Source organism: Dama dama, chromosome 20 (genome assembly GCF_033118175.1).
Source record: "Dama dama isolate Ldn47 chromosome 20, ASM3311817v1, whole genome shotgun sequence".
Lineage (NCBI taxonomy): Eukaryota > Metazoa > Chordata > Mammalia > Artiodactyla > Cervidae > Dama > Dama dama.
The window spans coordinates 66,692,704-66,720,163 of record NC_083700.1 but is presented as its reverse complement, the minus strand read 5'-3'; the positions used below and the strand labels follow the sequence as shown (position 1 = coordinate 66,720,163).

At 39.1% G+C, this 27,460-nt stretch overlaps 1 protein-coding gene across 2 annotated transcripts in view; it reads left to right on the top strand.

Annotated features, from left to right (window-relative positions):
• Window positions 1-27,460, top strand: part of ST6GALNAC3 (ST6 N-acetylgalactosaminide alpha-2,6-sialyltransferase 3) — a 597,383-nt gene that overhangs the window by 231,298 nt on the left and 338,625 nt on the right. For both annotated transcript variants that reach the window (XM_061119995.1, XM_061119996.1), the window contains exon 2: window positions 21,605-21,799. In XM_061119995.1, coding sequence (XP_060975978.1) covers window positions 21,605-21,799 — 195 coding nt within the window. The remainder of the gene's footprint in view (window positions 1-21,604; window positions 21,800-27,460) is intronic.

Below are 27,460 nucleotides of genomic sequence, written 5' to 3'. Positions count from 1 at the left end.
AAATTTATAATGATATATATTCATCATTGTAGTAAAATACAGAGTAGTTTACTCCCGTAAATATCCTCTGTTCTTCACCTGTTCTTCTCTCCCTGTCCCCTAACTCCTGGCAGTCACTGAACTTTTTTTTTTTAAGCTATCATTATGCTTTTGCCTTTTTAAAGTGTTATATGGTTGGAATCATAGTAAGTAGCCTTTTCAAGTTAGCTTCTTTTATTTAGTAATATGCATTTAAAGTTCCTGCATGTCTTTTCATGGTTTGGAACACATTTCTTTTTAGTGCTGAGTATTCCTTTGTCTGGCTTCCTGGTAGCTCAGTGATGAAGAATCTGCCTGCAATACAGGAGATATGGGTTCAATCTCTGGGTTGGAAAGATCCCCTGGAAGAAGGGATGGCAACAGATGCCAGTATTCTTACCTGGAGAATCCTATGGACAGAGTAGCCTAGTGGGTTACAGTCCATTGAGTTCCAGAGTTAGACACAATTGAAGTGACCAAGTAGACATATATACATGCATTCCATTGTCTGAATGTACCTCAGTTTATTTACCTATTCACATACTGAAGGACATCTTGGTTGCTTTCAAGTTTTGGCAATTATGAATAAACCTGTCATAAACATCCATGTGCAGGTTTTATGTGGATATGGTTCTTACCTCCTTTGGAGCATGATTGCTGGGTCATATGGTAATAGGATGTTTAGTTTTGTAAGAGACCACTAGACTATCTTTTGCAGCTGCTGTTCATATCATTCTCAAGTTTAACACTAGATAGACATTTAATGTTTAAATGTCTTCTTGAAATTTCCTAGTCTATTAGGTGAAAGTCATATACTAATGTTAATTTGGAGATAAAGTGGTAGTCTTTCCCCCTTTCTTTTTCTGAGACCATCAGTAAAATTCCTTCATTTCTAACAACTGGTACATTATCGGTAGAAGCGTGTGTGTGTGTGTGTGTGTGTGTGTGTGTGTGTAGGTAGGTGTGCATAGCTCAACACCACAATTAAAGTCTAGGAGAAACAGGATGATTTACTGGTCAGTGAAAACTTTTCACATAAAGGCAAACTGGTCATTTATGCACAGTCATTTGGGGTGAATGTAGCCTTGCTTCATGCTCACTAAGGGAGCTCTCTCTTTGATGAGAGACTGTACATTTGTTCAATGGAAAGAAAATAGCTCTTTGTACCTTGCTGGCTGAATTCCTAACTATTCTTCAGGTCTCATTGTTCCCATTATTCAGTATTTAAATACACATAATGTCTTTACTACCATTAGTCAGTATTTCCAAAGAGCTCTTTTTCTGAAATCTCTGAAATCCAGGACCAAAGAACACTTTTCTCTTAGGTGTATTTTATTATGGGTTACAATAGAACCATCCATAAATTTTCAAAGTCAAAAAACAGTAAGAAAAAGTTCCCCTTAAAATCTTCTTGGAACTTAGCTTTGGTATTAGACAATGCTTTTTTGAAAAAGCACCTTTAAAATGTGTTGTTTCATCAGAATTGTTTGTAAGGAAAATGTAAACTCAGTATTGTTTAACTGCGGTCCAACAGAGGACTATCCTATTGCACTTCTAATCAAAAAATAAATTGAACATAGTGGTAGGCTTACAGAAAGAGAGAGAATTAGATTTGATTAGATTAGCTTTAACCTGCCTGGAATAAAACTGTCTGCCTTTCCTCTTATTTGTTAGTGTTTATAGCAGGTTTTGTCTACAATGCTTTCACTATTATTTCCAAGTGGTAAAAGGCAGTCAAGCAGAAAAGACACTCATAAATGTCAGAAAAGAGTAAATTTTTTTGCATTTCAAGGGCTTTGAAGGTCAAGTTCAACCCACTTAAGGGAAGCAGAGTGATGGGTGTGTGTAGCATGTTGTTAGTTGGTGTATTTAGGCATATAATTTATGTGAAATTAATGCACATATCTATTATTTGAGAAAGGGAAATACCCTGGGAAGATGCTCTTTGTTGTATACATTTCATTTCCCGTTAGAAGGTAGAATAAACCAAATTTCCATAATTTGGGATGAGAAAGGGAAGATGTTCAATTTGTAAAAAGTGATCAGGATTTGGAGCACTGTAATTCTTTACTTGTTCCTCTCACTACAATCTGATTCTTCTTCGTGGAAGCTTCTCCACTCCATGCTATGAAAAAAGCTCTGTCGAGAATTTTTGCAAACCAGTGAGAGATTTTTTTCCTCCAGAAGACTTTATTGAGATGTTTTCTTTCTCTGTATGAGACTTTATTTTTTTTTCCCACCAGGGAGCCTGAGCAATTATAGTTTAAAGCTACCGAAAATAGGTATATTCTTTGATATCAAAAAGCTTCTTGAAGATTTTTCCAACTAAGGAGACCCAAAGGTTGTATTTCAAGGTGTTACTAGCATGGGCCTTTGTAGTTTAAATCTCAGAATGTTCTACCAAGTGTATTATTCTTTGGAGGCGTTGGACTTTAGTACTCTTGTGTTTGGTAAAGGTAAGGTATTTGAATCTCTGTGTGTGTGTTATGTGTGTTCCCACCTCTGAGGAACTGAGACTTAGTAGTTACAAATTGTTTCTCTCATGATGTAGGATGAATAGAGAGGTTAGGGAGTAGGCAACAGAAGACACATTTACTGAATACTCACTGTGTGCTTTTTCAATCCTCAATGTTACTATAAGAAGTGGTAGGTTACTATCCTACCAGATTACAGATGCTCAAATGCATAATTTTCCAGATTACAAATGCAGAGTGGTAAAGTGCACTTATCTGGAAGCAAACTTAGGTTTCTTTAATGTCCATAGTTAGAGTCTTTGGAGTCTCCACTTGGGTAGGCTTCAGAGAGGAAGAATTATACATAGGGAAGAATAAAGCCTGGAGATCAAAACCAAAGTGTGTGTGTGTGTGTGTGTGTGTGTGTGTGTGTGTGTGTTTATATGTTAGGTGAAAGGAGGAAATACATTTTCATGGAGTAAAATACTTTGAGAACTGTAATATCAGTAGTTGGTGAAAATTCATTATTTCCTAAGGAAATGTCTTTTGGTCACTCCAATTAGAACCTGGCTTTCTCCTACTTTCCTGGACTTGTTTTCAATTGGCAAACTCGTGTTGCTTTTCCTAAATGGAAAATTCACTTCTCTATTAACTGTTACCCTCAATTTCCAGACCATGTCTTATCTTAGAAACCCCAAGTGTCCATGATAGTATTTTACTAAACAATGAGCTATGAACGTGTATTCAATAAATGTATCTTGAGTACCATCTTTATACCAGATATTATATGAGGATGATGTAGTACCAACAAAAAGAGAAATAGTTCCCACCCCTTGTAGAATTTCAACCTAATAAGAAAGAATGACATTAAATTATTTTATAAGAAATACATTAGTATTTCTTCTTCATATTTTTTCTATCACCAACTTTCTTATTTTAGGAGAACAGACTAAACTCAGACCCTGTATAGACATGGTGTATGTATATATGTGTTTAGTTACCCATATATATGACTCTTTGCAATTCTATGGACTGTAGCCTGCCAGGCTCCTCTGCCCATGGAATTTTCCCAGCAAGAATACTGGATTGGCTGCCATTTCCTCCTCCAGGGGATCTTCCTGATTCAGGGATCAAACCAGTATCTCCTGCATTTCTTGCATTGCAGGCAGATTCTTTACTGCTGAGCCACCAGGGAAGCTTTAAAAAAGTTAGACATGGTACACCATGCTCAATAAGTATGCATTGATTTGTAGAAAATATTAAATTCTTTAGCCCTCATCATTCTGCTTACAAAAGTATTATTTTAAAAATAAATAGTCCTTAAGGAAAATCATCCTCTGTAGTTGACTGTCAAAATCAGTCAACATTTGTATGGAAATTAGGTGTTTATGAAGAAAGGGCTTTTGATAGCCTTCGATCCCTTGGAGAAGGGCATGGCTACTCACTCTAGTATTCTTGCCTGGAAAATTCCATGGACAAAAGAGCCTGGCGGGCTGTGGTCCATGGAGTCACAAAGAATCAGACACACACTGAGCAACTAACACTTTCATTTTTCACTTTCATAAGAGTTAAACCTCATAAATTTTTGAGGAAGGGGCTCTTATAATCTCCATTTTACACTTTAGGAATCTGTAGATAGGAACTAATTTGTCCAGTGTGGAGCTAAGATTATAGTCTCTTGTCTCCAAATCATCTTTTGACTACACTGCCTCTTGAAAATGATTAAAACAAAGCATCAGGATGTGTACAAGCATCTCAGTTTCCACTTATAATAACTTTTTTTTTCATTTGAAAAGCACAGAGGCAAATTATTGCATTCATTTAATTTACTGATTCATCATTTCCTTCTTTTTCTTCACCAACATTTCTTGAGCACCTTGTATATGCCAAATAATGAGTTTCCAAAACTAGGTGTCCAAAATTCAGTCTTTTCCTTCAAAGTATTATAGTTAATTGAAGTAGACAAAGATACAACTTTAAGATACAACAATAAATACAGAGCTATGAGATAAGATATCTTTACTTTGCCAACAAAGGTCCATCTAGTCAAGGCTATGGTTTTTCTAGTAGTCATGTATGGATGTGAGACTTGGACCATAAAGAAAGCTGAGCACTGAAGAATTGATGCTTCTAAACTGTGGTATTGGAGAAGACTCTTCAGATTCCCTTGGACTGCAAGAAGATCCAGCCAGTCCATCCTAAAGGAGATCAGTCCTGGGTGTTCATTGGAAGGACTGATGTTGAAGCTGAAACTCCAATAATTTGGCCACCTGATGCGAAGAGTTGACTCATTGGAAAAGATCCTAATGCTGGGAAGGATTGGGGACAGGAGGAGAAGGGGACGATAGAGGATGAGATGGCTGGATGGCATCACTGACTCGATGGACATGAGTCTGAGTAAACTCGGGGAGTTTGTGATGGACAGGGAGGCCTGGCGAGCTGCGATTCATGGTGTCGCAACGAGTCGGACACGACTGAGCGACTGAACTGAACTGAACTGAGGTATAATGGAAAGATCACTAGATTCTTGGATAGTCTGGTTTAGATCTTGACATCACTACTTATTAGTTCTTATCCTGGGACAATCATTTCTCCCCTTTGACCAGCAGTTTCCTCAACCCTAAAGTGGGGGATAAAAGTATTTATGTGTATTTCAGTTGTCAGTATTAGAGGAAATGTGTGTAAAGGGTCTAGCACAATTCCACACAAGTAATAGGTGCTCAGTTAGTGCTACTACAATTACAACATGCCTGAACCACTGCAAATTATACATATACATATATATATATATCTTGTTTTTATGTCTCTATTTGTAATTTCTCTCTCCTTCTTTTCCTCTTATCTGGCTATGAACTCTGCAAGATCTAGGGATGGATTTCCTGACGAGGCAGTAGAAAGGCTAGAGGAACTGTCTGAAAGGAGGTAAAGTTTTTTAGAGTGTGAAGACAGATTTTTTTTTTTTTTGGTTTTTGTTTTTTTGTGGGTTTTTTTTAACCCCTGAACTGAACTTTTGGATGGGAGGAATTATGCCAATGTATGGAGCTATCAAAAAGCATAGAGCCTTTCAAGAAGCACAGGATGCTTACTGTAGCCAAAGTATGTAGAATGGGCTTTGGAATCCTGAGAGCTAGGCTGGACACACAGTCACAGGTCAGATCCTAGAGGGGCTTGTATGTCATGCTAAGCCACTGGGCTTTACTTACCATGCAAGCAACTTCTCACCTAAACAGAAAAGGACAAGCCTAGAACTAAAATGGTTGAAACAACTTACCTTGGTTTGTGGAGTTCTTGGTTGCATCGAAAAGAGAGGAAATCTATTCAAATGCAAAAAAATGCATTTGAAAACCCAAAAAATTGAATAAGAATTGAAAAAGAATTTGAATTTTTATATTGAATAAGGATTTTTATAATTGGTGGATAATGGAGAGGTGAGAGTTCTAGTGAAATATACCATTAGAAAGCATGTTAAGTCAAGTCCCAGAAGAAGCATGTGGTGTTGAAATGCTGCAGGCCAAAGCACCCTGGGGCAAATTTTATCCCTTACATAGCAAGTTCTAAAGCAGCAGAGACGGGTTCAGAGTTTCTGGACCCCAGATAGAACACTTACCTTTTTCCCTGAAAGTCAACATAAATATTTGATAACATTTCCCTTTCTGTGAAGGGGCCCTCTCTCAGTCGGAGTGGTATGTGGTATCCCTGAGCAGAGCAGATTTATTTGTTTTCTTAAGCTTTTCTTTATGTCCCAGAGGTGGATTCTAAAAGCTCCTAAAGTATTTTGATTTTGAATTCTCACAGAAGTATTTTTTCCTTCACAGTAATTCAATATAAAAGGCAATAAAAGTGATATATTCAGAAGTATTCAGGACCTGCTATCCGTGTCACACGGGAATAAACTATCTTGCCACTTGCTCATCCCACAGGAGAAAAGACTCACAATTCACATACAGGAAATATTGCATGTGTTTGCCTCCGTTTTGCTTGTATTGTCTGCTCTGCTGAAAGGCAGATTTTTTTGCAGATAAAAGCCGCCCTGTCTTGCTGAACTGTTCATCTGTTTTGCTCAGGAAGAAAAGGCTTTGTTAAAATCAGGAGCAAAGCCCGATTTGCAAAATATCGCCTAAAAATAACAAATCACAGAAAAATGTCAAAATATGCTGACTATGGTCCAACTTCATGCTTTGGGAAATTATCGAACAAAATCAGCAAATATTGTTTTTTTAAAGTGAACAGGAATGATGTGTTTTCTAAGCACCATCCTAGTCATTGGTGGTTAGGTGGTTAGAGAGCAGACAAGTGCATGGAGGTGGCCTTGCCCTTGTAACTGACTTTTTGTTGTTTATTCGCTGAGTCATGTCCAACTCTTTGTGACCCCATGAACAGTAGCCCACCAGGCTCCTCGGTCCATGGAATTTCCCAGGCAAGAATATTGGAGTGAGTTGTCATTTTCTCCAGGGGATCTTCCTGACCCAAGGATTGAACCCAAGTCTCCTGCATTGGAAGGTGGATTCTTTACTATCTCAGCCACCAGGGAAGTCCTGTAGCTGACTGAGACTAGTAGACATGTGGTTAGAGAAGATGATCTGTGCCACACTCAGGCAGGCCTCCAGAACTGTTTCTAGATTCCTCATGTGTTTTGGAGGAAGGCTGCTGGCTTGGCTGCTTTTGCGAGTGGTGACGCACTGGTGAACATGAGAGGTAGAGCTTTGGTTTTTCAAGAGTCCATTGTCCTGCAGGAAGAGAGATATTAAGCTAGTCATTCCAACAGTGAACAGAGACACTTAGTAAATAGGAAGTTCAGTGTTAGGGATGGTGGTAAACCTTTTAGGGGTTGTGAAAGTTTAATTATTGGGACCTAATTCTGTAAAAGAATACCCACCTAGGCAGGGTCTTGGGCACCAGAGCTGAAATTTTAGTTTATTAAGATCTAGCACAGGCTTACCTCTCATCCACTGAATCTGTTCTAAATCTGGGGAAATGGCCTTTGTTTCTTCACAGCTATTTACTGGTAATTCTTTTCCTGGAACTACCATGGTGTATATTTTTATGATAATGTTTACTGAATAAATCTGAATATTTGGCTCATAGAACTAATCTCCAGAGAAACCTCATCTTTAATGCAGTCACTTATAAGATACAGTGGAGAAGGAAATGGCAACCCACTCCAGTACTCTTGCCTGGAAAATTCCATGGATGGAGGAGCCTGGTAGGCTACCGGTCATGGGGTCACAAAGAGTTAGACACGACTGAGTGACTTCACTTTCTTTCTTTTTTTTTTTTTTTTCACTTTCTTTCTTTCTATAGCTCCTTTTGGAGAGGGAACTGGCAACCCATTCCAGTGTTCTTGCCTAGAGAATCCCAAGGATGGAGGGGCCTGGTGGGCTGCAGTCTATGGGGTTGCAAAGAGTCAGACATGACTAAGCAACTAACACATACACACACATAAGATACAAAAACAGATATTTTTTTCTTATTTTAATAAATATACATAGAATTGAAAATGTTCAGACTCTCTTTGCTTTGATATCAAGTTTTCAACAAAATAACTCAGTGGACATTTAAAATTCTTATTGAGAGGGCCAGGGCTCAGTGGAAGTGGTTTGGCCAGGGGTGTTAACCTGATTGTGTCCATATACATGTGAAAGACTGAACCTGATCCTATTCTATACAACTGGGTCAAATTACATGGAAACTTCTTTTCAGACAAGGGTTAAAAAGGAAATAGTCTCTTTTGCTGCAAACTTTTTCTCAGCAGGTACAAAATAGCTGCAATCTGGTAGGCTTTGGTAAGTGACAGCTGCTATCTACCAAGTTGAAAGTTCACAAATTCTCACCGCATTTCTATTTCAATTACGTAGACACCAGGTTCAATTTTCAAGTGTCTGAAGGCGTGCCTAACTCTGATAAGAAATGGGCCTGGACACAGAGTGGGGGCCTTGTGCAGAGCTGTGCTGCAGACCTTCCTTGAACTGACATCAGTTTTGAGCAGTCAGGGTCCCTGGTCATCATTACAGTGTCATTAGACTTGACCACCAGCTAGTTTCCTAAAAATAGTCTGTCAGACAGGTGAGGAAATCAAGACCAAGAGAGGATAGCAATCACATCTGTGGTCATGTGGGTTATAGACTTATCAAGACATAGCCTCTGATCTTAAGTTGCTACCTATTTTGTACCACAGAGGTAAATATACCAAGCTGATTTATTAGCATTGCTACTGCTTGGATCATTGTGTTGAAAGGGTTTTGAATTTGCATCCTTACTCAGGGAGAAATGATACTATGGTTGATTAGTAATGTCTGTCTGGGGAAAAAGAATGTGGAGGCATAGTATGCTATGTATTTGCAGAATTTGGTTGAATGATGAAGGTTGCCTGGTAATTAAATAATTACCAGATGAATTATCTTCATGAATTATGCCTCAGAAAAAAGTGCTCTGAAATCTACAAGGGTGGTCAGTATCATTTTGGAAGAGATGATCTTTTGGGTTTGATCTCAAAGAATAAGTAGCAGTTTTCTGACAGAGGCTTGCCTGGTGGCTCAGACAGTAAAGAATCCACCTGCAATGGGGGAGTCCTGGGTTCAACCCCTGGGTGGGGCAGATCCCCTGGAGAAGGGAACGGCTACCCACTCCAGTGTTCTGGCCTGAAGAATTCCACGGAGAGAGGAGCCTGGCAGGCTACTCAGACATGACTGAGTGACTTTTGTTTCTTTCACTTTCACTTTTCTGACAGAGAAAGCAAAGAAGAAGACATTCCATGGAAAAATGACAGCTTGTGTAGGGGACTGGTATGTGGAGAACAGAAGGAAATTAACGATCATTTATTGCCTGCTACGTGCTCAGTCCTAAGCTTGGTCCTTTATGCGTTTTGTCATTATTTGATTTTCATAATGATTCTATGATTTTATAGATGAGGAACAAGGCCAAAGAAAATTAAGATGCCCCATGTTATATAGCTACTAAGCAGAAGTGAGATTTTAAGTACTGGGACTCCAAAGTGACTTTAATGGCAGCTACTCCGAGGCGCACTGTAGATGAGGAAGAGAAGGTATCATTAGTTTGGATCTGTACTACTGCTATTGAATTTGAGTTACCTCAGATGTCCAAATAGAGATAGCTAGTAGGCTATAGGAAATACAGCACTGACTGATCTGGTTATGATGAAAAATATATCAGGAACTCACTGATGACAGACCTTGCGCATAACAATGGAGGTCTTTCTGCCTTTGCTATTTTAGCACAGGAAACTATAAGCAATAAACTAATAGACTTTATGTTTCATGAGCATTTCAAATGACTGTCAATGCAATGTTAATGTTAAATCCAGAACTGATAGGAAACCTGTCTTACTTAGAAATTCGAATGTTCATGGCACAGTACTATTTATTATCATCATGAAACTTATGCTCTGGCAAAACTCTATTTCTGTTCATAAAAAGACTGTTTAATATGTATGCATTCCTCTGCCAAGGTTCAACTTTGACCTCCAAGAGCATTCTTTAAAGAGATCCTAGGAGGTGCAACAATTGATATCGGTGCATGGAGATGGGGCCCATATGCAGATGTGTGCAGGGTAGTCTAAACATTTTCCAAAAAAGAAGGTAATTTTTTATTCTTTTAACTTGTGCAATCTGGACAAGAGGAGAAAAAAAAAGCCCTTGGGCATTTTTACATTTGTGAATTCCAGTGTCCTGGGAAGTTCCAGGATTCTGTCAGACTCTGTGGATTTGTAGTTATGCTTCCTTTAGAGTTCAGGGCGAGGGACAGGTGTTTAAAATAGTCCAAGCTCCATCCCTGGTTCTCTTTGTTCCCTAGGATGGCGATGATGATAACAATGACACCTGTAACAGCAATACCACCATTGCTCAGTCGCTCAGTCGTGTCCGACTCTTTGTGACCCCATGGACTGTAGCCCGCCGGGCTCCCCTGTCCATGGGATTCTCCTGTCAAGAATACTGGAGTGGGTTGCCCTTTCCTTCTCCAGGGAATACCACCATATTTCATTTATTTAAAAATATCTTTCTATTTTTTTGCATCTCTGAAAATGAGCAGAGTCTTATACACAGTACCTTGCATTTGCTATTTGCCTACAATAAAGTTTAATTCATCCAGTTGGGATTTGTGTGTTGTTTCAGATGGTCATCTGGGGACACTACCATCCAGAGACCACTTTAAATTGAATTATTTACTGACTTTTTCCTTGAATCACAGTGGTAGTGTGAACTTGTATCAGAAGCCCGCTTAAGTACCTGACTGTGGTTCAGGTTTTTGGGGGAGATTATTTTTCCTTTCTGTCTTCTTGCTGTGCCTTTTTGGATGGCATCTTTATTTCTAGAATATTCTAACTTGAAAGGAATAGCACTTTGGTGTCCGCTCACACCTTGATTTCCTTTCTTAGCATATTTAGAGTAATATTGTGATGAGCAATGGATGGTGTCTTAGATCTGATGAGATACTCTAACAACAAAAGCTAGCATGTGTTAAGCACTTTCCTTTTGCCAGGCAGTGCTGTAATGCCCTTCATATGTAGTAACTCATTTAAACCTTTAACAGTCACATTAGGCAGGTGATATCCACCCCCGCCCCCGCCAATTTCATGTAAGAAAACAGAAGCACAAACAGGTTATACAGCGTGCCCAAGGTTACCTATATTGGCTCATTTAGTGTAACTTGACCACCCTGAGTCTACAGATAGGCTGCTGGTGAGAATCTAATTTCATCCCTATAAGATTCCTGGCACAGTACCTAATACTTGCTGAGCACACAGCTAACAGTTGCAAGTTCCTACTCTCAGAAAATGGGCCATTGTCCTTATTAGAAGGACAGGCTACTCTTCTGTTATTCACTCCTCATTCCATGATGTGGGATTCCAGCTTTAAGCGTTTTCCTCGGACAAGAGCTGGTTTTCTTAAAAATGTGAATTATTGGAAATCTTTTCTTTATGTGTTGTGAAAAGGATGTTGCTCTAAGCAGATCTGTGAGTTCTCTCAGAACTTTGAAGCAATGCTCATCAAAAAGTCCAGTTTAACAAGGACAAGAATTCTTCCCACTTAATGTTCCCCCCATCCTAGTGTTCCTCCCTGTCTCCTCTCCATGCCCACATCAAATCTACACAGACAGTTTTAAGTAAAATGAATTATGAAGAAGAAAGAAAGGAAAAATTTGTGGGTTTTCCCCTCATTTTTTCCCCCCTAATGATCCTAAACTACAACTTTTTGGATGATTTACTGCCTATATTTAGAAGAGAATAACTTTGAATCCATCCATTCTTTCTTTCACTCTTTTATTCTTTTTTTTTCTTCAACAAATATATGATATTCATTCTTTTAAATTCAAGACACTGTGTTTTATGCTGCCTGAATGAAAGATGTTTCTTAGACTTTGTTCACACCCTCAAGGAATTTTTATAAACAGAATTATAGAAAAATCATTCCCCCTCCCTTCCTCACTCTGCATTTCTGCTAATCTCTTTCTTCTATCTTCTTTCATTACCCACCCCACCATTATTTATGAACTGGGAGTCAGGGAGAAATAGAGAGCTTTAGGAAGATTATATGATTTAGGCTGAGTTATACTTGAACTTGTAGAGATGGGGGTGGTAGAACACAGCAGGGCAACAGTGGAGAGCAGCCCAGACAAAGTCACAGGAACTGACTAGCCAAGGGGCTTTGGAGCATAGTGAGAAGTCCAGCTGGAAACAGGAAGGGAATGAAAGGCCAGATGGGAGATGAAACTTGCAAGCATCTGACCATCCCGTCTTATTTCACTGGCTATGTGGAGAATCATGTGAGGTAGTAAGTCTGAAAGTGCTTAAAGGTAAGTGCTGTATACTGTAATGCCATATAGATTCATCCTTGTCATTCTAATCATCATCATGATGCTTCTGGGCAGGACCCCTGCCCTAATGACATTAGGATCACCAGAATTTATCCTTATGCGCTACTTCTGTGTCCTAAACACAAAGTAAGAATTGGATTCTAAAAGACAAACTCAGTGGTTTAACAGTGAAAGATGCCAAGCTGATGTTTGTAGAAACCTATTAAGGTGAATGAAGACTATGTGTTGGCTGAGAATAAAACAAAAACATTTGGTCTGCTGACCTAATTATCTTCATCACCCCTGGTTAGTTAGCACCTCTCTTCCCTCAACAGAATGCCAGGGGATAGGGAGAGAATAGCAGGTAGACTGGAACATATTTCTTCTATAAGTACAAAGATTTAAGGAAAAAAACACAACTTTAAGTTCATTTGCCCCAATCTCTGATGCTGTCACTATGAGAACCAGCCTTTTGGATTAAATCTCTCTATGTCTATCTGTACAGCCACACTGAGAGATTTTGGTTGCTGGGTCCTTCATGTTACATATTCAATATCCATTTTCACTTCTGTTGTGTTTCTGAAGAACTTTGATTTCTTTCTCTATATGAAAGGATATATGCTGAAGCAATGTTTTAATATGAAGAAGCAAAATGATATAAAACTGGTTTTATATACTTTTATAAAATAAACTCAGTGAATGTAGCCATGATTGTTTTCATTTGATATTGTAGCATTTGAAAATCAAATTAGGCCAGAAAACCTAAATACCCTCCTCAGATAAAATAAGAAAAATGTGCAGGCATATTGAAAACTCATTGACATTTTTCATTAGATTTTAAAATAAGTGTTAGAAAGTTCAGTGTGATGTCCTAACATACCATCTGATACTCATAATGTTCATGTTAACTTGAACTTCTCTATAGGCTTCCCTCGTAGCTCAGCTGATAAAGAATCCACCTGCAATGCAGAAGACCCTGGTTCGATTCCTGGGTTGAGAAGATACACTGGAGAAGGGATAGGCTGCCCACTCCAGTATTCTTGGGCTTCCCTGGTGGCTCAGACAGTAAAGAATCTGCCTGCAATGCAAGAGACCTGGGTTTCATCCCTGGGTTGGGAAGATCCCATGGAGAAGAGAATGGCAGCCCACTCCAGTATTTTTACCTGCAGAATCCCATGGACAGAGGAGTCTAGCTGTCTACAGTCAATGGGGTCGCAAAGAGTCAGACACAGCTGAGCGACTAAGCACAGCACATAGTGTTTGCAGCTGCAGGAAGTTTCCTTTGGAGAAAAAAAAAAAAAAACAAATCCCTGAAGAGATTTTCAGTCAGTTCAGTTCAGTCACTCAGTCGTGTCCAACTCTTTGCGACCCCATGAACCGCAGCACGCCAGGCCTCCCTGTCCATCACCAACTCCCGGAGTTCACCCAAACTTATGTCCATTGAGTCAGTGATGCCATCTAACCACCTCATCCTCTGTCATCCCCTTCTCTTCCTGCCCTCAATCTTTCCCAGCATCAGGATCTTTTCAAATGAGTCAGCTTTTCACATAGGTGGCCAAAATATTGGAGTTTCAGCTTCAACATTAGTCCTTCCAATGAATACCCAGGATTTCCTTTAGGATTGACTGGTTGGAAATCCTTGTAGTCCAAGGGACTCTCAAGAGTCTTCTCCAACACCACAGTTCAAAAGCATCAATTCTTCCACGTTCAGCTTTCTTTATAGTCCACCTCTCACATCCATGCATGACTACTGGAAAAACCATAGCCTTGACTAGACAGGCCTTTGTTGGAAAAGTAATGTCTCTGCTTTTTAATATGCTGTCTAGGTTGGTCATAACTTTCCTTTCAAGGAGTAAGCGTCTTTTAATTTCATGGCTGTAATCACCATCTGCAGTGATTTTGGAGCTCCCAGAAATAAAGTCAGCCACTGTTTCCACTGTTGCCCTATCTATTTCCCATGAAGTGATGGGACCGGATTCCATGATCTTAGTTTTCTGAATGTTGAGCTTTCAGCCAACATTTTCACTCTCCTCTTTCACTTTCATCAAGAGGCACTTTAGTTCTTTTTCACTCACTGCCATAAGGGTGGTGTCATCTGCATATCTGAGGTTATTGATATTTCTCCCAACAATCTTGATTATAGTTTGTGCTTCGTCCAGCCCAGTGTTTCTCATGATGTACTCTGCATATAAGTTAGATAAGCAGGGTGACAATATACAGCCTTGATGTACTCCTTTTCGGAACCAGTCTGTTGTTCCATGCCTAGTTCTAATTGTTGCTTCCTGACCTACATACAGGTTTCTCAAGAGATAGGTCAGGGGGTCTGGTATTCCTATCTCTTTCAGAATTTTCCACAGTTTATTGTGATCCACACAGTCAAAGGCTTTGGCATAGTCAATAAAGCAGAAATAGAATTTTGGCCACCAGTGATTTTCCTAGCATTTTGCATAAAATAGTTTATGACAGTGGGGATGCCCATGAGAACTCTACTGCTTTGGTTTTTGTTGATTGGATTTGTATTTCTTATTGGACTGTACCCATGTCTGAAAGTGACATGTTGATGTAGCTCCACATTCTTAAAGTAGCTCACCATATTGAAGATATTCTACAACTTAAAAAAACTCACTTTAATGATTTGACTTTATTAATTTATATATTTATGTGTACATTTATTTAAAGAAACCATCAATATTTTGCTGTTTGGCTTCATCTTCATTGAATACAAAGATTATGGAATTGTGGAGCTGGGAAGGGCGGACATATCCATTCAGTCATGTTGGTTCCTGTAGATTTCTTGAATTAAGACTCCACATTATTGATTGACTAAGGGTACCTAATATTCTCTAGCACAAGTGGAAGAATAATTGCTTTATTTTCCCTTAGAGCTAATGAATGGTACCCTGTAGTTGTATTTTTAATACTGGGAATAGAGCCAGAATTAAATTTGTCTACAAATTACTGATTTTGAAATAAATATAATTGCCATGCTTCAGATCAGCCTCTTAATTTTCCATATGAATTAGGTATTTTGCTTATTGACAAAATGTATTATAAAATCTGCTTATGGCTAGTACCAGTTTTTAAAATTTCTGAACCAATCCTATAAGAGTATTCCTCTTGGTATGAGTAACAATGAACAACTTAGTTAATTCATACACTAAAAGACAGACTCTAGAGTCAGAATATCTGAGTTCCGTAGCTGTCTTTACTATTTTCTTGCTCTGTGACCTTGGATACATTACTCAACCTCTCTATATCTCTATTTCTTAATCTAGAAGGTAGGGATTACAGAACTATTTCTCCAACTAATAACACTCATTAAATGTTATCTTCTGTTAAGTTTATGATGGTTATTCACCCATGTCTGCTATATCTGGACTTTATTCCCATTGATTCTTCTAGGAAAAGAAAAGCCAGTCACTAAAAGTAAGAATTGCAGTTTTCATATTGAGAATTTTTAGTGTCTATTAGTGATAGACACTATTAGTGTCTATCTAGATAGAAGAAGTAGTCCATTGTTGCCTTTTTTCATTCATTGTTGTCTTTCCTGAAGGGTCTTTCTAGCCTGTCCATTCACTTATTACACCACCTCCAGAGTGAGCTTTCCATGATCAAGTCTGGCCTCTCTGTCTCACACTTAGACCCCTTCTTCAGAGTCTATAGTGCAAGTGCAGACTCGTTGGCATGATGTATAACTTCCTCTAACCAAATCCCTTCCTACTTTTTTTTCACTCTTCTGCCCTCTTCAAAGCTTTCTCTCAAAATGTATTGCTTTTTCCTATCACATTTTCTGCATTAGCCTCCTGGTTTCTGATGTGCTGCTTATTCTCCCCTGGTGACCTTGTTTGACATTCACTACTCTCTTCTTGATGGCCTCAGTGATTCTATTACCAGCTAGCTGCCTAAGGCTGCCCTTGATAAGCTCCTGTGTGGACTCCACCAGTCTAGGGTTGTCCACTTTTTCTTTTTACCCTCTTTTTCTTGTCCCCCCCAACATATGAGTGAGATTTCCCCCAGAGTTCACCATAGTTTAACAGTCAGGATCCAGTTTGTTGATTCAATAAATAAAATGAAACAAATGAAGGTTTTATTTATATACCCTAAGCTTTGCTAATTCATCCTTATACAAAAGGGATGAAGCTTTGTTGCATTCAGGGAGACCAGATTTGGAGCTTGGACAATGGCATAAGGTAGAATTACACTGAATATGTAGCTTTTTGTACAGGAAAAGAAATTGTATTTGATAAGTCACAAATAAGCAATGAGTAGGTTCCCATCACTGTGTGAGGTTACTGAGTAATGGTATAAATAATACAATTGACACTGTGTTTCATATTTATTATTGAGTAAGTGATAGCATATGGACAAAAGTGTGCCATTTTACCACATAAGTAACTAATTCAGTCATTAAATAATACAATTTAAATAGAAAAATATAACTTTATACTGTTGTCTATCATTTACAGAAAATAAACCAAAAAAAATCTCACAACCAACTAACCTAAAAGTTAAAGAACATATTCTGTGGATAAATTCTATGATAAAAAGAATAAAAACATAAAAATGCTAATATGGGTTGCAAAATTGCTAGGTCCAGATCTCTGCAATTGTTTTCTTCCTAAATCATGAATTCTCTGTGGGTTTTACTTTGAAATGGGTATTTCTGCTATAAAGTCTGATAAATGATATTCCTACTCTAAAGAGCAAGCAACTGGAATGCCACATTTTTGATGCATATTTTTGCAGCACAGAGGGGATTAAATTCTAAATGTCTCAGCTGTTAAAGGCGCCTTCAGACTTGCGCAAAAGAAGGAGAAAGTTTTCCGTAAAGCAATTCATCAGATCTATTTGGGCATGGTGACATTCTCTCAGAAATTGCGTGGATGAGTTGTGCTGAATGTTCATGTGTCTGCAGCTGCTTGGGATATTTGAGAAAAAGGTATCTTTTGGTTCTTATCATGTGTTCCCATGGGCTAGCCTGTGCTCATCACTGGCTCATGTCCTCCAAGGATTTCACAGTTAGTGCTCATATTATAGTGACATCTTCCATTTTTGGGTGTTCACTAGGTTCCCTGACCTGTGCTTTGCTTTTTCCACCTATTATATCATTTAGTGTTCACTGTGTGAGCTTGAGGGAATGACTTATTAAATTTATATCTGTTTTCTACAGTGTGAAAAGTTTGTTGAACTGAATCTTATGCATTATTAACTTGACAAGTACTTACTGTTGCCTTCTCTTACCTAATTGTTGGTTGTTGAATCTGGGGAATGCTCTGATTACTTCAATAAAGGCAGCAGTGATCAATTTCATAAACAAATCATTAGATGTAAAACACACGTGTAAACAAGTAGAGTCATTTGCTGACTGTTGATGGACTCAAAACAGTTAAAAGAAGAAGCAACTGATAGGATAAACTAAAATCAAACAACTGGAAACAAGTTGTGGTATGTTAACTGGCAATTTGTAATAAGATAAAGTGATGGATACATTTTCGCTTGATTGGAAAGTGAAGAATACTTTAGAGTTATAAAACAACACTTTATGCATTTATCTTTTCTTTATCCTAATGTACAGGAAGTGGGACAAGTAAATGCACCTGACTTAATGCATTTGGTTTATTATTTTTTGTTATGATTTGAACCTTGTCCACTTCCCAGCATATCTCCTACTACATATCAAATGCATTCTTCTTATCAAATAACTTGCATGTTTCTGACCAAATTCAGGCCTTTAAAAAACTTCTGTGCCTTGTCTAAACTGTTCCTTCTGCCTGGAATGCCCTTCTCATCTCCACTTGTCTAACTTCTCCTCATTCGTCAGGACTCCATTTGAACGTCACCTCTTCAGACAAGCATTCTTTAAGTTGTTTTATGCATGGCTCCCCGCCTCTTCCTCTGGGGTACCACGCCACCCTGTGCATACCCCATTTAATATATGATATTTGAATTTTCTGTTCACTTGCCAGGTGCACTAAGTTGTGACTCTTTGCAAGCGTGGCCTGTCCATCTTCTGTAGTTTTATTTCTGTTTTTCAGCACCTCGCCAAGTCTAAACAGAGTGTGGACTCAATATGCAGTTGTGACTTGGAGTAAATATATTCACATATATCGTGGATGCACATCTCTGGTGGCTCAGGAGTAAAGAATCTTCCTGACAATGCCTGTCAATGCAGGAGACATAGGTTCAATCCCTGGTCCACGAAGATCCCCTGGAGAAGGAAATGGCAACCCACTCCAGTATTTTGCCTGGGAAATCCCATGGACAGAAGAGAGAGGAGGCTACAGTCCATGGGGTCGCAAAGAGTTGGACACAACTTAGCAACTAAATGAGAACAACATATCCTGTTGGTATTTTGTAACTTCCCCAACTCCTATGTCCCTATAGAGACACACATACATATCCTCAGTGCATTCTGGTGTGTGGAAACTTTGAGTAGCCTCATTGTGGTTTTGTTTTAGCTGTTGAAACTCAAGGTCATGATCTGGCAGAAGGGACTACTAGAAGAATGCACTCCACATTAAGTCCTGTTGTCCTTGAGTCCAGAATATGCTTGTAGACCTTTTCTAGTGAACCATCAGGGTGTTTCATATTAGCACTATGGGAATGAGCTTATGTTAAACAAGAATATGGAAATATGAAGGAAGGCAAAGAATGAGGGTCAGACAATGCAACAGAATCGAGACTGGAAGCCGGAGCCCTGAAGGAAGCCTGTCTGCCCACTGTAGACTGTGATGTAGGTCCAGTGCAGAGGAGTGAGTGTCTGCTTTCACTCCTCATTTGCCCCCTTCATCCTCTCTGTGCTCATTACTTGGTTCCCTTTGATAGAGCATGGGAGACAGACATGGATTGCTAGGTAGCAGGCTTTTACAACTATGATTTCATTCCATTTGGAAGTTTCTCTCAAAATGGCTGATTTATTTTCCTCTCATGGGTGCATTATGTATGTGTTGTTTTGTGAGATCAGTGAATTCAGACAGGCCCTCCACGCTTTTGTCCTCCAATCCCAGCCATGCAGTGCAATGCGGCAGCTCAGAGAAGCAGAGAGCCACGCTGGGCTGTGGAAGAGACAAAGGCACAAATCCCACCTGGTTTCCTTCAAAACAAGCTACTGGTTTGCAACAAACTACCGGATGGTGATAAAAAAAAAGGTTCTTACCTGTTTACTTAATGGGTGACTGGCCCCTTTGCTTTTATTTAGCCATCTGTTCTGGTCTATGTCCCTTTAAACTTGTAAGATCCATCACCTCATTTAAGCTGTTACCTTGACACATTGCAATGTTGTGGACATAATGATCCCACAGAGGAACAAATTAAAACAGTTTTTCATGATTAGAAGGTTAAATGAGGTAAGGCTGTGGTAGTAAGTGGTGAGATAAGGGGTTTTGAGGAAGCAGAACTCAAGGGACTTTCAGGTGATTGCAAAATTAGGCTGGCTAGACAGAGGGATGGATGGGGCTTTTACAAATTCTGGGAGCTGGGCAAGAGAGAAGTCTTCCTTTGGGTGTCTGACTTTGAGGCCTTATTCTGTTGCCCTTTCAGAGACTGTGACCATGGGCCCAGGGAGGATTCAGGGGCCAGCTTTGGGCTTCTTTTCTTCTTCGGGACATTCTGTGAGGAGTAAGAGGTAGCTGACTCTACCAGAAAGTGGCAAGCTAAAAACACAACAGCACCACCAACAAGCATTCAGTCTTTCCCAGAAAGTTATTTGGTTTCCCTTAAGTTTGAAGAAGAGTCAAGGGCAAAGCCCTTTCTTCAGGAAGGAATATTTCATTGTGTCTTCACCCTGGAGAGAAGGCAGTGTTGTTCCTAACATCTGTCCTCAGCGCTCTTCTTTCTTCTTACTCTAGACTTGATTTTCTGTCCAACCCCTTGATGACCCATTTGTCCTTGAGAACTAGGCCTTAGAAAGTCAAGCTCTTTGTCCACTTACTCTCTTAAATCATTTCCTGCCCTGACCACCCAGGCTTCTCCTGATACGATTAGTGTTATTGCAGCTACCTGATCTCAACATCTCAGGCATCTCTGGATTTTCTGTCAGGCACTTCTGTTCAGTCAGAAGCCAAGGTTTCTGTCTTCCACCTAAATTGAGTTGCTCATGTCTTTTCTCACCTTTTTACTCCCCCCTGCCACTGTTCTCACTTCCATCCCTCATTTCTTCTGTCCTAGACAATTGGAATATCTCCCTAACGAGTTGCTGCCTATGTTTGGTTTCACTCTGCTCCAAAGTGCCTCAAACACTGGCGACTGATTATAACATAACAGTCACATTTCAAAAATTAAATAATTAAACAAAAAATCTCCTTCAGTTTTCCGTCATCCAACAAACTCAGTAGAGACTTCTCAGCTTGGTATCTGAGACAGTCTATAAAGTTATCATCTTTATTTTCAGCTTTTTCTTCTTCTCTGTGTCACAGTAAAACAAAATGCTATGTGGCTATGAATAACCTCATGTTTTCTTGCCTCCTTACTCTGTTCCCTCTTCCTAGAAAGCTCTGCTCACACATGTCTAGTGAAAAATGCATGCATTTTATCAAGTTCAAGCACAAATACAGCTCTCCTTTCCCCATGGCCATCTGATGCAGTTGCTTCTACTCTGGTTTGATGACAAACCCATTTAGGGGCTGTTCTTATGCTGCTTGATGTGTTTTCCCTGTTAGCTTTTTTGTGTTAGCTTTTTTGAATCTTACTTTTGCATATCCTATAGCACAAAGTTTCTTGCCTATAAAGGGTGCTAGATAAAGATACAGAATAATGCTTTATAATGAGACTGGGTCTACCAGAATGTGCAAAATCCATTTATTCATTCACACACATGTTTGTGGGTGCTTACAGTATGTACTCTGTTAAAGACCTAGGATACAGGGCAATATGGCATAGTGCAGCTCAGTTCTCCAGAAACTCAAAATTACATGAAAGAAAAGTCATGTAAGGAATTTTGCCATGAAAAATGCACAACAGGAGAAGGGCCTTCAAAGTACTGGAGTGGTGGGACTCCTTACCTCTATTAGAGTAGATAGGTTGGGGGTGAGGGGACGATACTGGGGAGGAAAATGAACAGATAGGAAAGGCTTCCTATAGATGGGAAAGTCTGACTCGGGTTTTCAAAGCTGCATAGGAGTCACTGAGGATGATAGGAAGATAAGGCGAGATAGGAATGGGATGGAAATATAATCCATTCTCAGTTTGTTTTCAGAGGCTCAGGGCATTAGGGCAATCTGGGCACCAAATAATTGTTTTCTGTCTCCAAGTGAAACATTCTTTTTCTGAGACTTATTTTTGATTGAAAGTCATTCATTCTTCTTTTTCTTTTTAATGTTTTGTAGAGAAAGTCTGTGATTGCAGTGAGCTTCATAGCAGCATTCCTGTTCCTGCTGGTGGTGCGCCTTGTAAATGAAGTGAATTTCCCATTGCTACTAAACTGCTTTGGACAACCTGGTGCGAAATGGATACCATTCTCCTATACATACAGGCGGCCCCTTCGAACTCACTATGGATACATAAATGTGAGGACGCAAGAGGTAAGACCTCAGAGGGTCACTTAGGGTTTGAGGGTGTCCGTGGTAACAACTTTTCTTTGGGCGCAAGGTGGCTTCCCATTACTGAACTTCCTCTATGGCCAGTGAGCTTCTTTGGGTCCCTGACATTTCCTGTTTTTTCATTCTTAGACACTTTCTGACACATGTCTAAAGTCTGCTGCCCCCTCCTGCATCAGATCTTCTGATTCACTGGCTTCATGTGGAGTTGAGGAAGCAATTACTTGTTTTCCTGGTGGTTTGTGGCATAACATACATATCTTTCCATTTAGAAACTCTGATCAGCAGTCACCAGCTGGAGAAATGGCTGGCTTTATTTCCTGGAGGTCAGCTGGTTGGGGACAGCTCTTTGTAGAACTGCAAAGAGGCATTTATACTCTTTAAAACTCTGTAATCCTTAGACCTGGAGCTAGAAAAGGCCAAGCTGATTTAAAAATTCTCAGTGGCTGCAGAGATAATGGGATTTAAAGAGTTTCCAAATTTAAAGGGGTTAAAATCATTCAAATCCTATAATCACTGAACCTCTAAATCTTTGTAGCCCATTGGTGGTACAGAAGAGGATGGAGGTATATTGACAAGTAGAAAGTGCACACTGTGCTAGCATTTTTGCAAGCGAAGATTTGTGTCATGGAGTGAAGTAAAAATAAAAAACCTCACAAAATGTATGCAGTGTATAGAACTGATTAATATAATTGTTTTCACTATTTGTTTCCATGGAGTGGGATGTGTGAGATTAACAGTCATCGCTGCCAAGTCCAAGCCTTTGGAATTTGTTGGTGACAAAGGTACAAATCACGAGTGTGTCTACATCACTGGAAAGAATTTTGGATCAGATCCCACTGAAAGGTCATTTTTGCAAAAATACTAGAGAAGAGAATTACCCACAGAATGCAACTCCCATCCCAAGAATTATTCATAACGTCAGTGAGGGATGTTGAAAACTGGCTTTGTCCATCCCCTTTTGTAGGCAATATCATGCCTGAGTCATTGCTTCTGGTTAATTTGATTCTTTGAAAATTGTTTCTATATCTGCATGATTTATAGGCTTTTATTAGACTTTATAGTTAAAAAGAAAAAGGCACCATTAATAGCACATAAATTCTTAGGAGCCTTGCTTGATGTTTATCCTTTAATTGGCTTTGAATTAATTTTTTTTAAAGTGTCTATTGCTTGAATTTGTTGAATGTCCTAATAAATTGATTACTTATATAAAAATGTATCTCTTAGAGAATAGTTTGTTTCACTTTTGTCTTTTGTTTCTTTATTTCAGACTGTCATTTAATATTCTATAACTCTACTGGATTGTGTTAATCATTTCACAAGTGCCTCTCATGGGTAGAAAATGAAGCATGTGACTGAATTGTCTCACAAATTACTCTCATGAGAGAAATCTCACCAAATATCAAAGAACCTTTCATTTGTTTATATAATAATGGATTGGATTTTGGAGTGTTAAGAGGAAAACTGACCTAGGGCTGCAATTATTTAATTACTCACATTAACTAGCCACTTTTGAAATTCTTTTGGTGTGATTTGTAATACAATGACTTTGCTACAAGATATTGATCATTATTTTGATCCTGTGAAGGTAATTTCTTGAGAGGGAACATGATTACTGGAAAGAGTTTTTAGACTACAGATGCACACAGGCATGATTTGAGTACTAGTTCTCACACTTAGAAAAACAAGATCAACTAGCAAGTTATGGAAATGGCAACCCACTCCAGTATTCTTGCCTGGAAAGTCGCATGGACAGAAGAGCCTGGCAGGCTACAGTCCATGGGGTTGCAAGAGTTGGACACGACTTAGTGACTAAACGACCACAGCAAGTTATTATGAGGATTAAATAAGACAAAGTACATGAAATGCCCAGTTCTAAACTGATGGTCAATGAATGAGTTTCTTTTTCTTGCTTTGTACTTATCAGTTATGTCATGAAATGCCTAGTATGCACAACACCAAAATACAAAATTTTAGAGTATGAAATTTAAAATTTTAAGGAATCTGTATTCAAGGCAGTAAATAAATGAAGGAGTGAGTTCCTAGTATCACTAGAAATTAAAGTTTTGCAAATTTAAAACCACAATGAGAAGGAAGAAAAAAGCACAAGAAGGTGAATGCTCACTAAAAACCAGATTGACCAAAAAATCAAGAATCTGACAATACCAAGTGTTGGTGATGATGATGTGGAACAATAGGAACTCATATACTAGTAGAGAGAATAATTACTTTGGGAAAAACAGCTTCCCATTTTCTAGTAAAGGAGAAGATCTGCATATTCTACATCCCAGCATTTCTAATCATCCATGCATTCAGTTGAGACATGCATGAACACATGTAGTGGGAGGCATAGATGACGTGTATAACAGTATTATTCTAGAACCTGGACATGTCTCTTAGTAGGAAAATGGTTAAATGGTTAAATCAATGGAAATGAGGAAATTGCAGCTATATGTGACAACATGTGGGCTTCCCAGCTGGCACTAGTGGTTAAGAACCCGCCTGCCACCGCTGGAGACCTAAGAGATGAAAGTTCGATCCCTGGGTCGGGAAGGTTCCCTGGAGGAGGGCATGAGAATCCACTCCAGTATCCTTGCCTGGAGAATCCCATGGACAGAGGAGCCTGGCAGGCTACAGTTCATAAGGTCGCAAAGAGTTGGACACAACTGAAGTGACTTAGCATGGGCACACATGACAACATGTATGGATCTTAGCAAAGCATAATTTTGAGCAAAAGATGCAAAAATAAAAGAACATAAACAGTGCGATTCAATTTATAGATCAGAGGAAGACTTAAAGCTAAGCGGTATTGTTTAGGGAAAGGTATAGGAGGTGTTCTTGCCTGGAGAATCCCGGGGATGGGGTCGCACAGAGTCGGACACTACTGAAGTGAAGTGACTTAGCATAGGAGGTAAAAACTGAAAAGGAAAAAAAAGCAAGGGAATTATTGTATAAGTGAGAAGAGCAGTTACCTCTGAGAGAAACTTGTGGTTTGTGATTCATGTGAGTTTCTGAGATATCAGCAACATCCTATGTCTTGAATCAGCTGGAAGTTATATGTGGTTCACATTCTGAACATTTGTAAAATATGTCTTCGTATTGTATGCACTGTATATCTATTTTATAAAAAAAAAAGTTAAAAGTACATTCTGAGCCCAAGTAGGGTATTAATTGATGAAGAATCACACAAAATATTTCATCTACTTTAACAGCAAGAAATAAAAGAAAGAAAGAAAAGCAATGGTGTATTAACCTATATAAAATAAACTAGAAATATTTGAAAGAGGCACATTTCATTTTAAGCAAAAACTAGCAGATATACAGGTTACTTATTCCTCTAGCCTATGCAAGATAGAAAGGGAGGTCCCATGCTGAAACATTAATGCAAGTAATAAGCAGAAAATTTTGCACGGAAGCTGAAAAACAACGTATAACACCCCAAAAGAATGACAGATTTTCCTCCGAACTCTGATAGTTGTAAGGCTAAATTGAGAGGAAGACAAAATTTGGTGGCTCTTTACCTCCATCCTCGTTATTTCATCTTTCTCAAAATTCTTCTCTTCCTACCACAAGTCTTCATTCTCTTACTCCCAAATGCTCTGTGCATGGGTCCTCACCGAATAATGGCTTTAAGTGCAGTCCTTCCCAGAGATAGTTGCATTAGACTATTAGACTCAGAAAGAAAATTCATCAGGAGTTTAAGTAATACAGCAAAAATGATAAGTGCTGGATTTTATGTTCTAGGGCAAATAGCTATAATAGTGGCCCTTGAATTTTGTTTCAAAGGTAACCACACACTCCTGTGTTCCTATTCACTCTATTCTAATCTGGAAAAAGAGTCAATGGCTATGGCTGAGCTGAGTTAAGTGGTTGTCAAGATGATCTATTTATTTCAAGATCTTGGTCCTTGAGGTTTTCTCAGAAGTTTCTCAGAAGAAAGCACATGCTTTCTAGACACCACCAGATGTCCAAGAATTTTTTGAACATGTTGACTTGCCAGCAATGATTTCCAGGCTCAGAGCAGCTGCAAGCATGACATTGTCAATGATGGTTTTATTGCCCAGTGTTTCAGTTGAATCAGACATTACTGCCACTAAACTAAGATTTTTTGAGCAGAAATGTTTACAAGAAAGGATGTCTCTCCACTACTGTCTAAATAAAGATGCGGGATGGGAGTGGCAGAATTAGGTTGAAGATTTTGTGGACACCAGAGAGCTGAGTTGCTTGGGAGCAAGCTGTGATTATTTTGTTATCTTTAAAAGTGAGCTGAGTTCTGGTCCTTTAGGCTTGGCACAAGTGGAAGTATAAGCTGTCTCATGAATCTATGACAATCTGTCATGAAGAACTCTCATATAGTAAATTATACCCAGTTGAAGCTTGGCTTCATTTGATCAATTCACCTAGTTTTCGAACAATCTATTCCCCAAGGAAGTACAAGAAGTAAAAGTATAAAGAACACAAGAGAGAGAAATAGATGGACTTGCTTATATTTCATATGTTGTTGTTCAGTTGCTAAGTTGTGTCTGACTCTTTGTGACCCCGTGGACTGCAGCATACCAGCCTTCCCTGTCCTTCACTATCTCCCAGATTTTGCTCAAACTCCACTGAGTCAGTGGTTATCCAACCATCACATTTCATATGGTTGGAGTATTTTCTTTTCCTGGTCCAGATCCATAAAAAAAAGAATATGTAGTGAAAATTATGAGGGCCAGTCTAGAGGAGATAAATTGAAAGAATTAAAATAACCATCCCACAATAATAATGACAGTCTAAATATTGGCTCCCAGCTTTTGCCCTGTCCCCCTTCCCTTTCTTAATATAGGCTAAAGTCCTTATATTTGGGGAATGAGAAATCTTGAGAAGCAGAGTAACAAAATGAGTGTCAACTAACCTGGTGAGTGATTAAATTCAGGAAGCCCCTGCTGACCAGAGAACCCAGAATTCCTCATCAATACTTGTTTAAGCTGACAACCACCAAGAGGTAGTGCCATACTGAAGCTGAGACCAGGAAAGATTTAGATTTTACAATAGGTCCTATAGCTCCCCTGTGTCCCACCCCTACTTTAATCCCTGACCCCCGAGCTGCTCACACTTGCCCTCTCATGTCACTATTGATGAAGAATGCAACCTTCTATTTTAATAGGACTGAATTTGAGAAACTCCACCTATAGCTTTATGGCAGTTCCTGAAATCATTTGACCTTGGACATAGCAAAAAGCATAAAACACCCATATGTGTTTCAAAAAGACATATCTATGCTTGTCAGTATCGTGGGAATTCTCCTTTCTCCTTAATGCAGATTTTACTGATTCATTTTGTGGCAGAATAAAAGGTATAAAAGACTAAGGGACTGCAGGGCTTGGTTACAGGTAATCATTGTTTCTCCCTGTTGAGATCATGGCCGATCTGGAGGAAAGAGAGGGAATGAACTCTAGGCTAGATTCTATTTGTAATCTCCAGACCATGGAATCTGTTGTCTTTTTGGTTGGTGACCTGATGTGAAGACATTGCTCAGAGAAAGCAACCTGCAAGGTATTTGCATTAACTACCAGATAAGAGAGTCAAGCTCTGGGGATCAATAGGATGCCACAGCCAGATCTTCCTGGTAATGGGGAGGAAGGTGACAGGTATCTCCTTCAGATCTGA